This window comes from Microtus oregoni, unplaced genomic scaffold, assembly GCF_018167655.1.
Source record: "Microtus oregoni isolate MIOR12 unplaced genomic scaffold, Mior012 000016F_ref0000370, whole genome shotgun sequence".
Classification (NCBI taxonomy): domain Eukaryota; kingdom Metazoa; phylum Chordata; class Mammalia; order Rodentia; family Cricetidae; genus Microtus; species Microtus oregoni.
The window spans coordinates 35031877-35044395 of NW_024543075.1; the positions used below are offsets into that span (position 1 = coordinate 35031877).

Below are 12519 nucleotides of genomic sequence, written 5' to 3' on the forward strand. Positions count from 1 at the left end.
TCAGTTATCATGTGATGGAACCCCAAAGGGTTCATGTAGAGGTAACCCTGATGTGTTAGACAGGAGCATGTGACTGGAGAAGCTGGTCTCTTTGGCTTTATCAGCTATCTGAATTACCTCAACATAAGCAGAAAGTGGCTTTTCTTGCAAAGTAACACCATGCATGCCTTGCTTCATTTATCATTGGATTCTCTGATTGCACTTGCCAAACCTAACTCTATAATCTTTCAAATATGTGTTATCTCTGATGAAATAATAACATTACTGTGTTATCTCTAATAAAGCTTTTGGGGATTTAAAAAATGCTATGTTTGGCAGCAATTAGACTTGCTACACATGAAGATAACTTTTTGTCATTTGAGTAATGTTAACCTGAACACTATGGTTTTGTTCTTTTTTTGTTCTGACTGACTTTAGGGACTGAAAGGAGGACTTCAAGAATGTCCACTGTGCTTAAGCAGGTAGTGCCAGGACATTTGGATGTAAACCCATCCAATAGCTTTGCTCGAGGAGGTTAGTAAGACCAATTTTATATGAGCACTGATAAAAGCATAACAGAAGAGAGCATTATTCTAGATAGTAGATGTTTTAAAAATCAACTAATCATGTTTCTGAGTTGTTCTTAATTACCCTTCTCCAATGAATGACCAAATTTACTTCTAGTTTGATGACAAAGATGTTATGCCTTATGGAACAATGAATATAATTATTAATGGTATCATACATATTGATGGATTAGAGATAATTAGGAGGTGAGATAATTATGCTTACATGGTAACAACTCACTAAGTTCACTGGGTAAAAAGACTACGTACAAAATTAGAAGAGCTCTCAGTCTGCGCTGTGTCTCCAGTACCTTTCATTTTACTAGTCTTGGAGGGTAAGCTAAAACGATATCTAAATTTCTCTCCCTTACTCTCTCTGGACATGAAGAGATAGAAGAGAGAGACATAGTCACTGCACTCTGGTCTCTACAAGTCGCTGCAAGATTCTTTTACTCTGCAAAGAAAATTCTAAACTGGGGGTCTTGACAGCAAAGTTCTACTGCTCCTTAGTGGAGTCTCCATCATAGGTTTTTCCTCTTGCTCCCATACAAGGATGACTTTCCTTGAAAACAAGCCACCCACATGACCTGGTTCTGCATGGACATTATCAGCTATGGGCAATTTCTTTCTTCCCAAAAATAGTACTTTGCATATACAAGCAACTCTCTGTTAGGAGCATCTTTCTCATGTTTCTTTTTTTTTTTTCTCATGTTTCTAAAATTCCACCAGCAGATAATGTTTACATGTCTGCTCTTGTTCAAGTGGTGTACACCTGCAGTCCTAGAACTCGGAGAGCTGGGACAGAAGGATAATAAGTTTGAGGCCAAACTAAGTATCAGGAGTGAGAAACTAAATCCAATTTCTTGCACTTGAGATCTTTGGCTTTAAAAGCTGTTCTGCTTCCTCTGTTGTAATTGTCTCTGAGTTTCCTCAGGTTCTCTGGCTGTCGTCCACTCACTAATCCTCTTCACTATGTGGACTCTGCAGAGTCACATGCAGCACTCTGGGAGTCCTGGCGACTTCAGGGTGCCTTGTGGGGAAAGCCCCATCCTGACACAGGTCCCTGCTAGAGTAATGCCACCTGTTTGCCACGTGCTGTTTTCTTAACATACTGGCCTAGAGAATTGCTTTTGGTCATAACTATGCTATCAGTTGTACCTATAAAATTTCACCCTTCTCGGTGTTTTCTAATATAGACTATTAATTGTGTTAGAATTTGGATATTAATTCTATTCACTGGTATATTAACTGCTTTTACAGACCCTTTTCATCTATAGAGTCAATTACTGTTCTCAGAAAGACAAAGAACAAATCATTAGTAAGGCGAAGGCAGAGTAATGTGAGTCATGAAGGAGAGTGGTCCTTACAGGCTGTGTTCTTCCTGAAATCCTCTTGATCCTTATTTCTAAATCTATGACATTCTTTTTCATCTAGAACTATTTATCTGCATCACCAGGTATGTTATGGTTATTTGGACATGACTTAATAGACTCAATGCTTTCTCCTAAGAACTATAAATACTCTGTAAATAATCCATTGCAGAATTTGGTTCAGAGACAACTTAAAAGCTATGTTTTACAAAATTCAGATTTTTTTTTCCTTTTTGAAAACCATAAACATGCCCAGATAGTCACTGAATGCCTCATCAAAGCCTTCTGAAATTACAGTTCTTCCCAAGAGCTTCCATCTTTCTGGAGTCGTGTTTCCAGCGAATTTGTTAGGCCTTGAGACTGTGGTGTTTCATTTCCTGGGGCTACTAGAGCAAATATCATAAATGGTGGCTTAAACAACTTTAGTCCCACAGTTTTGGTACAGCCATAAATTCAGAATCAAGGTCAGCATCCTGAGGGCTTTAAGGAAGCTTGTTGGATGACTGCCTTCTAGAGGCTGGAGGTTGTTTAGAAATCCATGGCATTTGTTTTCTTGTGGAGGCATCACTCAGATCTCTGTTTTCATCTTTATGTGACATTCTCTATGTCTGTGATGGTTACTGTTCTATTGCTGTGAAGAGGCACCATGACCATGGCAACTCTTATAAAGGAAAACGTTTAATTGGGGGGACTTACAATTTGAGAAGTTTAGTCCATTATCTTCATGGCAGGACATGGCAGTGTACAGGCCAACATGGTGCTGGAGAAAGAGCTGAAAGTTCTACATCTTGATCCACAATCAACAGGAAGCAACTGTGTGCCACACTGAGAGCACCTTGAACATATGAGAGCTCAAAGCCCACCCCCAGTGTCACACTTCTCCAACAAGGCCACACCTACTACAACAACCTTCCTAATAGTTCTGCTCCCTATAGGGGCCATTTTCTTTCAAACCACTACAATATCTTTCCCCAAGCTTTTTTTTCTTTTTATAAGGATCCAGTCATAGGGCCTAGTCTATTCCAGTATGGCCTTATATTAACTAATTATGTCTGTACCACATAGTTTCCAAATACAGTTACTTCTGAGGTTCCAGGCTCAGGATTTCAGTATTTGATTTTGAACAGACACATAGCACCCATAACAAGTCACATGTAGTTTTCTTTTTTCTGAATTTTTTTAAGTTTAAGATACAAACTTCATTCTTTTCATTTTTTTCTTCAATGAATTTGAAGTAAGAGACAGTATATTTTTCTTTAGAATCCTGGGATTTCTCCTGTCATGAAGTATTGCCAGATTTTTATAAATGGTTACAACTTACCCTTTCTGTGTGCTTATAGTACTTGTGGGGTTGAAGTTAGGCCTCCTATATGCTAAGCAAGAACTTTACAGATGAATCATAGCCCAACCCCAGCTTTCTCCCTCCCCCGCTCCCCCTGTATTTTGAGACAGGGTTTCTCCGTAGCTTTGGAGCCTGTTTTGGATCTCACTCTGTAAACCAGGCTGACCTCGAACTCGCAGAGATCCACCTGTCTCTGCCTCCTGAGTGCTGAGATTAAAAGCGTGTACCACCACTGCCTGGCCCAACTCCAGCTTTCTGATGAACATTTATACAGGTTGCATATCTTTTATCTCAGATGCCATGGACCAGATGTATTTGACATCTTAGAGTGATTTTGTTGTTTGTTTTAGATTGTGGAATATTTACACAGACTTTAATTAACATGCTAAGCATCCTTCACCCAAAAATACAGAATCCAAAATCAGAAAGTTTTTGATCCATCATGTCGTCATCCAGATATTTCAGATTTTAGAGCCCTTCAGGGATTGTCAGGAAACATAAGTCAGTAATTTTTTTCATTTAATTTTTAGTAGAATGCAACTTCCAGAAGACACCTAGATATTTTCATTTGTCCCCCGATACCCCACTCTTGTATTTTATTTTTATAAACTTCAAGAACATTTATCTATTCCCATATTTGGCTGGTGGCCTCTAAGATAAATTTAGGTTTAAAAATTGTCTCTCTCGGGCTGGAGAGATGGCTCAGTGGTTAAGAGCATTGCCTGCTCTTCCAAAGGTCCTGAGTTCAATTCCCAGCAACCACATGGTGGCTCACAACCATCTGTAATGGGGTCTAGTGCCCTCTTCTGGTCTGCTAGCATACACACAAACAGAATATTGTATTCATAATAAATAAATAAATAAATATTAAAAAAATTGTCTTTCTCGTTTAGGACCCATTTTTTTATATATGAAGTTATAGTTATTATTTCTGATCCCTTACCCAAATATTTCTTGCTATAAATTTTTTGTGAACTCGGTTTGTATACTTATTACAGCTTTTTGCTCTCAACCAGTTGCCTGTCTTCTGACCCTTAAGCAGGTCTCATTCTTTCACTCTATCTCTTTACTGCCAAAGCCTCCCATAGTTTTCAAAGGCCCAGTGATTAACCATTATATACTGAGATTCACTTACTCCTCTATGGTCCTAGAGCTGCTTTAATATATCTTTCTCTCTCTCTCTCTCTCTCTCTCTCTCTCTCTCTCTGGCTTTTTTTTTTTTTGAGACAGGGTTTCTCTGTGTAACCCTAATATATCTCTTATGTGCATTTCTTCCATGTAAAGTTACAATTGATGGATGATAGGACGTTAAGTTTTTAAGTTTACATGACCTTGACAGGCAGACGCGCAGTTGGATCAGACTGGGCAAGACTAGACACCTACACCTGCAGGTGCTTCCTTAGGCCTCCTGCAAGTCCAGGTCTCATTTCTGCCTGAGGGCTGGGCACTGCTTCTTTATCAGTCCCTTCATCACCCTGTGTCAGAAGAACCTCTTGTTCTTCTAGTTTTCCTCTTAGCCTCCTTTTTGCTCTTCTGTTTTCATATTCCTGTCTTTGACATACAGTCTTAATTTGGGGTTTACTTCTTATATCCATTGTATGCTTTTCTTGCTCTAAGGAGCAGGTGAGCAGGACTTGAGATTGGCCATCACTGGTTTTCGGATCACTTTGTCTACAAGTTGATGAATTATAAGAAAGAGGATATATCTTTTTTTCACAAAAATTGCTTAAGAGCCGGACAATGGTGGCGCACGCCTTTAATCCCAGCACTCGGGAGGCAGAGGCAGGTGGACCTCTGTGAGTTCTAGGACAGCCCGGTCTACAAGAGCTAGTTCCAGGACAGGCTCTAAAGCTACAGAGAAACTCTGTCTCACAAAGCCAAAAAAAAAAAAAAAAGCCACTTAAGATGTGAATAGCATTATTTTTTTATTTCAAAGTATAACCTTGAAGTAACTACTTCAAAAATAGATATTTCAGCTATTTAAAATTAACTTTGCCAAGTTTCCATAGCAAGCAGCAATCTATTTAGTGTTGAACCGTTTCAGTGCAGCATTGACTGACTGTATCTGTATCTTGTGTACTGAGCTAGGTGTAAGGTCACATTGAGAGTAAACTATGTCACCAACAGATCCAACTTAAGCATCACTTTCCCTTCTCTCTGAAAGTTGGTCTGAACAAAGTAACAATGTGTCCCATGAGACAAATGAGCCACATCATTCCCTCACTGGCACAGTCCTCGTAGCCACTTCTGGACAGGTCCAAGTCGCATGGTTACACAGGCCACTATTGAAGGTTTATCCTCTTTGAGAAATTAAGGCAAGATTAATGTAAGTTTCAAGTCAGCTTGGGCACAGCGTAAGTAAGCAGCCCTTACTCGGGTGTCATTTGGCTATTAAGGCCATGAGTACCTATTATTTCTTGCTTCCAAGGGAGTGAGATAGGAATGAACATCACTTCCAATGATTTTTTTTCCTTTTATTAGATTTGAGATCATGTTTTATGCAGTTTTTGCACTGTAGAGATAATAATGTTATTAGTAATTCTGAAAATAGTTATTTCCCTTGATTGATTTGAATAGTTCTTTTTCTCTGGAAATAATGTAACTACTCACCATTTTTGTTATTACCAGGTAAAGTTTTCCATAGTCACAAAACTCCTTCTGTCTAACGGGTAAAAATATTACTCAAATTACAAAAGTATTTTCTCAAATGTTGCCTATCATTTTGGTGCTAATAAGAATTTTAAGAGAAGCCATTTACTTCAGCCATCACAATTTGTATTGGTGGTATTAGGTATTGTCACAGGATCATGAATTTTTGCTGATTGCAACTTATTTATGAAATATAAATATAATTTCTGAGTGCACAGGAGAAAGGAAGATGCTGTGGCAATCTTAATGCTCACTGCAGAACACGCCCTCAGTTATCCCAAATGGTTGCTAGAGCTTCACTGTTCCCTGGTATGGGACCTTGCTCAGAGAACAGATCTGTGGGACAACACTTGGTTTTTGCCACTCTCCTTCAGTGTGAGGGCCAGTGTACTTCTAACATTAACACATATACCCAAATTCCCTACTTTTATTATATAGACTTATTTCTGTCTGACAGTCTTCAAAAGCTTGTTCCATTTGGTATAATTTTTTAGTGGCACCCTCTGCTGTGCTGTCCATTTCATTGCGCTTACAGTGTTTATAAACAGGTGCTGAGAATTCATCCAGTAGACACTCAATTCATCTTTTTTGTTATTGGGAAGCTTTCTGTTTGTTAATTAATACTTGTATTTGTATTTTCCTCCAGTGTTAACTTAACCTTAAAAACTAAACATTCTTCTCTTACTCGATTGCTCTGATGTTTGCTGCTGTATACATTTCATTTCTTCTGTCTTTAACCTTACCTACCAGTGCATGGGTACAGAGACAAATGTTTCACTCAGTCAAATCCCAAATCTTCAGCTAAGGAAACAGTTCATAATCAAGGTATTGTATTATGTGTCCCAATGTGTCATATTTTACCATCACTTTCATATGATAGTTAATACTACAAATAACTTTTTATGTTTGTCAAATTATATTCTTTAGTTTCATTTTTATTATGAAATTCCTGTGATTCCACTTAAAAACCATTTGCCATGATGCCTAAGGAAAACTTGCAGATTACATAGAAAAATACCTTCCTTTTAAACAGAAATCACCTTCCCTTTTCTTTCTAACTGGTCTATTAAGCTCCAGAAATGCTGATAGAGAGAGAAGGTAACAGCATTATTGAGGCAACTTCTAGTGATTTAGAAACAAGGTTTGATTTTATCATTGGGGAAAGATTCTGAAATAGCCTTTTCCGGTTTACACAAGAAAACCCAACTTTGGGGAGGTCTTCCAGCCCTCACCCCATCTCTGCAGCCTTAAAGGTGCTGTAGGGTTAAGTTGAGAGTTAGTATATGCCTCTGTGGATGCTCAACATTTGAATCATCTCACACAGGAAGTCCTTGATATCTCTAATGAATAGAAACTTGGTTTATATTACTTATACAGTAAGGCTCTTCTGTCTGTTTAGTGTGTATGGACGTTCTCCTGAAAGATGTCTGCTTCTGACTGTATATTTTAAATACACCTAAATTAAATGAAGTGCACATTACTAAATTTATAAATTCTTTCTTTTATGAATACTCTATGAAAGAATGTTTAGTGGTTTAAAAGTAGGTCATTTTTTTTTTACTTACCCACATATGCATTCTATACCCAGCATTAGTAAGTTTCTGGTTTGTCTCATGATGTAGTTTATTCCACTGAGTAAATAAGCAGAAGAGCAGGCCTCCCGTGACGCCTGAGAGCAGCAGAGACCAGTGCTCAGGCCCCTCCTTGTCTCCTGCCGCCACTGCTCCCTGCATCGCACACTCTGTTTATGCTCTCATATTTACTTTAAATACCAAGTTTATGTCAGCATGAAATGAGATATGATTTACTAAATTCTTCTAAATCTAAGACAAAGTGATTTTAAACTACTATATCAAATAATGTTTATATTGCAAAAAATAAGTGGCAAATGATTATGATCCATGGCTTAGACTGATTACCTGACATCCCCACTAAAACTGCCCAGAGCATGTGTCTTACTGTCATCCCCACATTTTCTCATTCCATTTTCTCACTTTTGTGAAGGCGTATGGGCAAGTCTTCGTTCCAGCACGCGTTTGATCAGCTCTCCAACATCCTTCATCGATGTTGGTGCCAGGCTGGCAGGCAAGGATCACTCAGCCTCCTTCAGCAACAGCACCTACCTACAAAACCAGCTCTTAAAACGACAAGCTGCCCTTTATATATTTGGCGAAAAGTCACAACTAAGGGTAAGCTTTTTTTTTTTTTCTCTCACTTAGAAAACTTGGCACCATAAAGGCAGCTTATAAACCCTATCACAAACTAACTTTACCATAAGGGGAAAATAAAGCTTAGTTCTGAACCAGGCATGGTGTGGACAGAGGAGGACCAGGAGTTCAAGGCCAGCCTCCACTGTATGAGAACCTTGTCTCAAGAAAACATAGGTAAGGTTAGAGAGATAGCTCCACCAGTAAAGCACTCTTACTGCACAGCATAAGGACTTGAATTCCATTTCCAGTACCCACATTAAAAACTGGGATGATCGTGCATTCCTATGGTGTTAGCACTGGGTCAAACAGGAAGATCTCTGGAGCTCACTAGTTGGCCAGCAAAGCTCAGGTCCCATTGAAAGACTCTGTTTCAAAAAATTAAAATTAAAAATAAATAAATAAATAAAAATAAAAAAGTAGATGATTGATGGGGTGGAAAGATAGTTCAGCAGTTAAAGTGCTTGACATGCAGAGTGAGGCCCCAGAAACCCACTGGAAATGCTGGATGGACATGCCAGCCTGCCTGTAATTCCAGCCTGTCAAGGCAAAAGCAGGATCCCCCAAGCAAACTGGCTAGCAAGACTAACCATATTAGGAGATCTGGTTTGACTGAGAGACTCTGCCTCGATGAATAAGATAGAAGAGCAACTGAGCACGAATCCTGACATCACTCTTTACCTTTTTGTGCATACTTGTGTTCATACACACACATGAAAAATGGAAAAAGAGAAAGGGAAAAAAATAGACAGCTTCTGAGGAACTACATCCAAGCTTGACCTCTGACCTCCACACAAACCTGCATGTGCATGTTGTTCACCATGCATTTACATGTATAACCAAACACAAGAACATATGGACCAAAAGAATGTTTAATTTTTTTAGTTAGCTATTTATATGTGTGTGTATTTATATATGTATATTTATGTATGGATGGTTCTGTGAAGTGCATTTTATTAGCCATGAGGATGAATATTCATAATCTTTTTTAAAACAAAAGATATCAGGAAGTATAAATACAAAAGAGAAATAAGGCTTATTTAGACTGTATTTCCACTGTCTTCATTCAGTTCTCATAGGCATCTGTGTTCTATAAATAAACAGCCTTTATTCTGTGAACTCTTGATACAGAAAGCTGCACTGCATTCAAAGACAAGGAAAGATAAGGCCTTGTTTATTACATAACATTTTTTTCAAACTTTTCAGACCTGTATACATAGAGATATGGGTTCTAAGGTCAGATAATTCAAAATATCAGCTGTTTTAGCCTGTTACTGTGCTGAAGGGCTTTGCTATGTAAGATTTTATAAATTGTAAAAATAGTATCTGCTTCCAGAATCAACAGTAATTTTTTAAGTTCAATGTTTTCCAAGTCGTGCATTTAAAAAATAAATGTTGAGCCATCCCAGTGGGTAAAGATACTTCTTACCACAAAGTCTGATGACCTAAGTTCAATCCTCAGAGCCTGCAGAACAGGTGTGCTAACAACCCTAACCTCCAGAGATGCTGTGGCATGTGCCCACCTCCACACACAAAAAGTAAATAAATAATAAATAAACGTTTGTGGGATTTTTTGGGGGGGGGTTGTTTTGGTTTTCCAAGACAGGGTTTCTCTGTGTAGCAGCCCTGACTGTCCTAGAACTTGCTTTGTAGATCGGGCTAGCCTTAAACTCAGAGATCTGCCTGCCTCAGCCTCCCAAATGCTGGGATTAAAGGCATATGCCATCACCACCTGGCAAATAGATATAATTTTTTCAGCTAAAATAATGTTATTTCTGTCAACAAATATAAAGTGGAAACATCTTTTAATTCAGAAATCTCCTCAAAGTCTAGCACTGAGCAATCCAGACAGACCTTTGGCTGAACCATAGAGCAGAGGCTGTGTGCGAGCTACTCTCAGCAGGAACCCACTTGCTTGGCCCTTGCAACGCCAACGACTGAGTCATCTCTGCTGTAACAGGCTGGCATGGCTAACTCTTTCCCACTACCTAGACAGCTGCAACAAGTTAGTCACAGCCTAGAAGGTAAAGGCCGTGAGACCTTTAGGTAATGCTCAGATTTAAAATTTGCATACATGTCTTCTGACACAGCAAGCAAAGGTTGCCTGCGTAGTGCTTGTTTTTGGCACACTTATATGACCTGAACTTCCTCCCCAGGTTTGACTATCTGAATACTCACCTCTGGTATTCCCTTTCTGTATGAGGTCTCAGAGGAACTGCGTGATCATGGATAATTAGTGAGAAAGACAGACCACTTAGGATCTTTCCTTTCTTTCTTCCCTTCCTCTTTTTTCTTACTTGTGTCTATCAGTAAGTCTCATATATGTTATAGATTCTAGCTGTTGTTGGTGATTTTCTGTTGCAACTACATACCTTTGTATCCCAACAAAGGAAGCAGAAAGAGAACAGAACCCAGGTCTTCATGCCTGCAAGCAAGCACGTTACCAGCTGAGCCACTCCTGCAGTCCTCTTCTTAAAAAAATATTGTTTTGTTTGTTGAGACAGGGTCTCTATTAATGTAGCCCTAGCTGTCCTGGAACTCGCAGTGTAGACCAGGATGGCCTGGAATTCACAGAGCTCCATCTGCCCCTGTCTCCCCAATGCTGGGATTAAAGATATGCACTAATGCATCTGCCCCCTTTTTTAAAATTTTAATTGGACTTTAACAACAAGTAAAATATAAAATTAAACATCAAATGAACCAAATATATAAGCAGCAGTTTTTAAACTTTTCTTTTGATAATTTACTTTTATTTTATGTGTGTTGGTGTTTTCCCTGAATTTTTGTTTGTATGGGGGTATCCTAGAACTGGAGTTACAGACAGTTATGAACAGCCATGTGGGAATTGAACCTGGGTCCTCTGGAAGAGCAATCGGTGCTCTTAACCACTGAACCATTTTTAAGATCGTAATACTAGGTATATTCACATTGTTATACAACGAATTTCCAGAATACAGCTTTACTTTTTGAAAAAAGAGATGATCTAGTAGATATCAAAGAAAGTGAGAAGAGGCTAAAAGAATGATTGATTCTTTGGCATGAGAATTTAGAGGTCTCTTCAGATTATCAAACTGAAATTACATCCCTATGCCTGTATCGTTCTTTAATTATAAATATGAGACTAAGGATGAAGCTCAGTTGATAGAGTGCTTTCCTTGAATGCACAAAGCCTGGATTTGACCCCCAGCCCCACATAAACCAGGTATGGTAGCACAAGCCTGTAATCCCAATACTTGGGAACTAAAGCAGGAGGATTAGACGTTCAAAGCTGTCCTCAGCTAGTAAGTTTTGAGGCCAACCTGGAATGCATGAGATCCTATCTTTTGATACAAGGGGGGGTAGTTGGAAGCTTTTACAAAGTGTTCCATCTGGTCCCACAACTGCTTATAAGATAATCACTCTGAGGCTTAATATTAATTATAATTCTTTGGTCAATGGCTTAGGCATATTACTGACTAGCTCTCACAATTAAATTAACCCATTTCTGCTAATCTGTGTATTACCACATGGCCCTGGCTTACCGGTGATGCCTTGGCATGTTACTCCCTCAGCAGCTATATGGTGTCTCCCTGAATCTGCCTTATTTCTCTCCATATCTTTGTTTGGATTTCCAACCTGGATCTATTCTGGCTGGCCATTGGCCAAAACAGTTTTATTCATCATATTCACAGCCTATAGAAGGACATCCTACATCAGTGAGTGTGTGTATGACCCTCTACATGCATGTGCACAAGCAAAGCCCATACCTCACAGAATAAATTCCATGTGAAATAAAGTCATAAGTGAAAGGGTACTCGAGAAACATAAGTGATACATGTTTCAAAAAAAGAAATGACAGTTTAAAAATCAAAAAAGACATTTTATTGTAAGTAAAATCTTAATGACTTAAAAGTAACCAAATTGCAATGAGATCATGTTTATCTTTTGATACTAATATAATGAATTTATTTTATTTGCATAATAAGAAATTTGTTTATAACTACAGAATTTTGTTGGTTCAGTTCTGGAACTCCAACAGTATATTTTACCCTTCAGTTAACAGTGTACATCTTGGGAAACAAAGTTTTTACTGTTGTATTAACTATGTTGTTTATTTGTCACTGGTTCTTTGTTTGTTTCCCCTGAGACAGAGTTTCTCTGTGTAGCTCTGGCTAAACTTGAACTCACTCTGTAGATCAGGGTGGCCTCGAACTTGAGATCTGCCTGGTCAGGCAGTGGTGATGAATGCTTTTAATCTCAGCTCTCAGAAGGCAGAGGCGGGCGGATTTCTGTTAGTTTGAGGCCAGCCTGGTCTACAGAGAAACCTTGTCTTGAGAGAGAGAAAGAGAGAGAGAGAGAGAGAGAGAGAAGAGAAGAGAAGAGAAGAGAAGAGAAGAGAAGAGAAGAGAAGAGACGGAGGGAGGGAG

General features: G+C 38.8%; 1 protein-coding gene across 3 annotated transcripts in view; it reads left to right on the forward strand.

The window, feature by feature from the left end:
* The window catches only part of Sbf2 (SET binding factor 2), a 411329-nt gene that overhangs the window by 361655 nt on the left and 37155 nt on the right, over nt 1-12519 (forward strand). The window contains exons 29-30 of one of the 3 annotated variants that reach the window (XM_041666238.1): nt 418-513; nt 7911-8095. In XM_041666238.1, the coding sequence (XP_041522172.1) occupies nt 418-513; nt 7911-8095 (281 nt within the window). Of the gene's footprint in view, nt 1-417; nt 514-6656; nt 6732-7910; nt 8096-12519 lie in introns of all 3 variants that reach the window. The other 2 variants (XM_041666239.1, XM_041666240.1) reach the window with 2 other exon arrangements.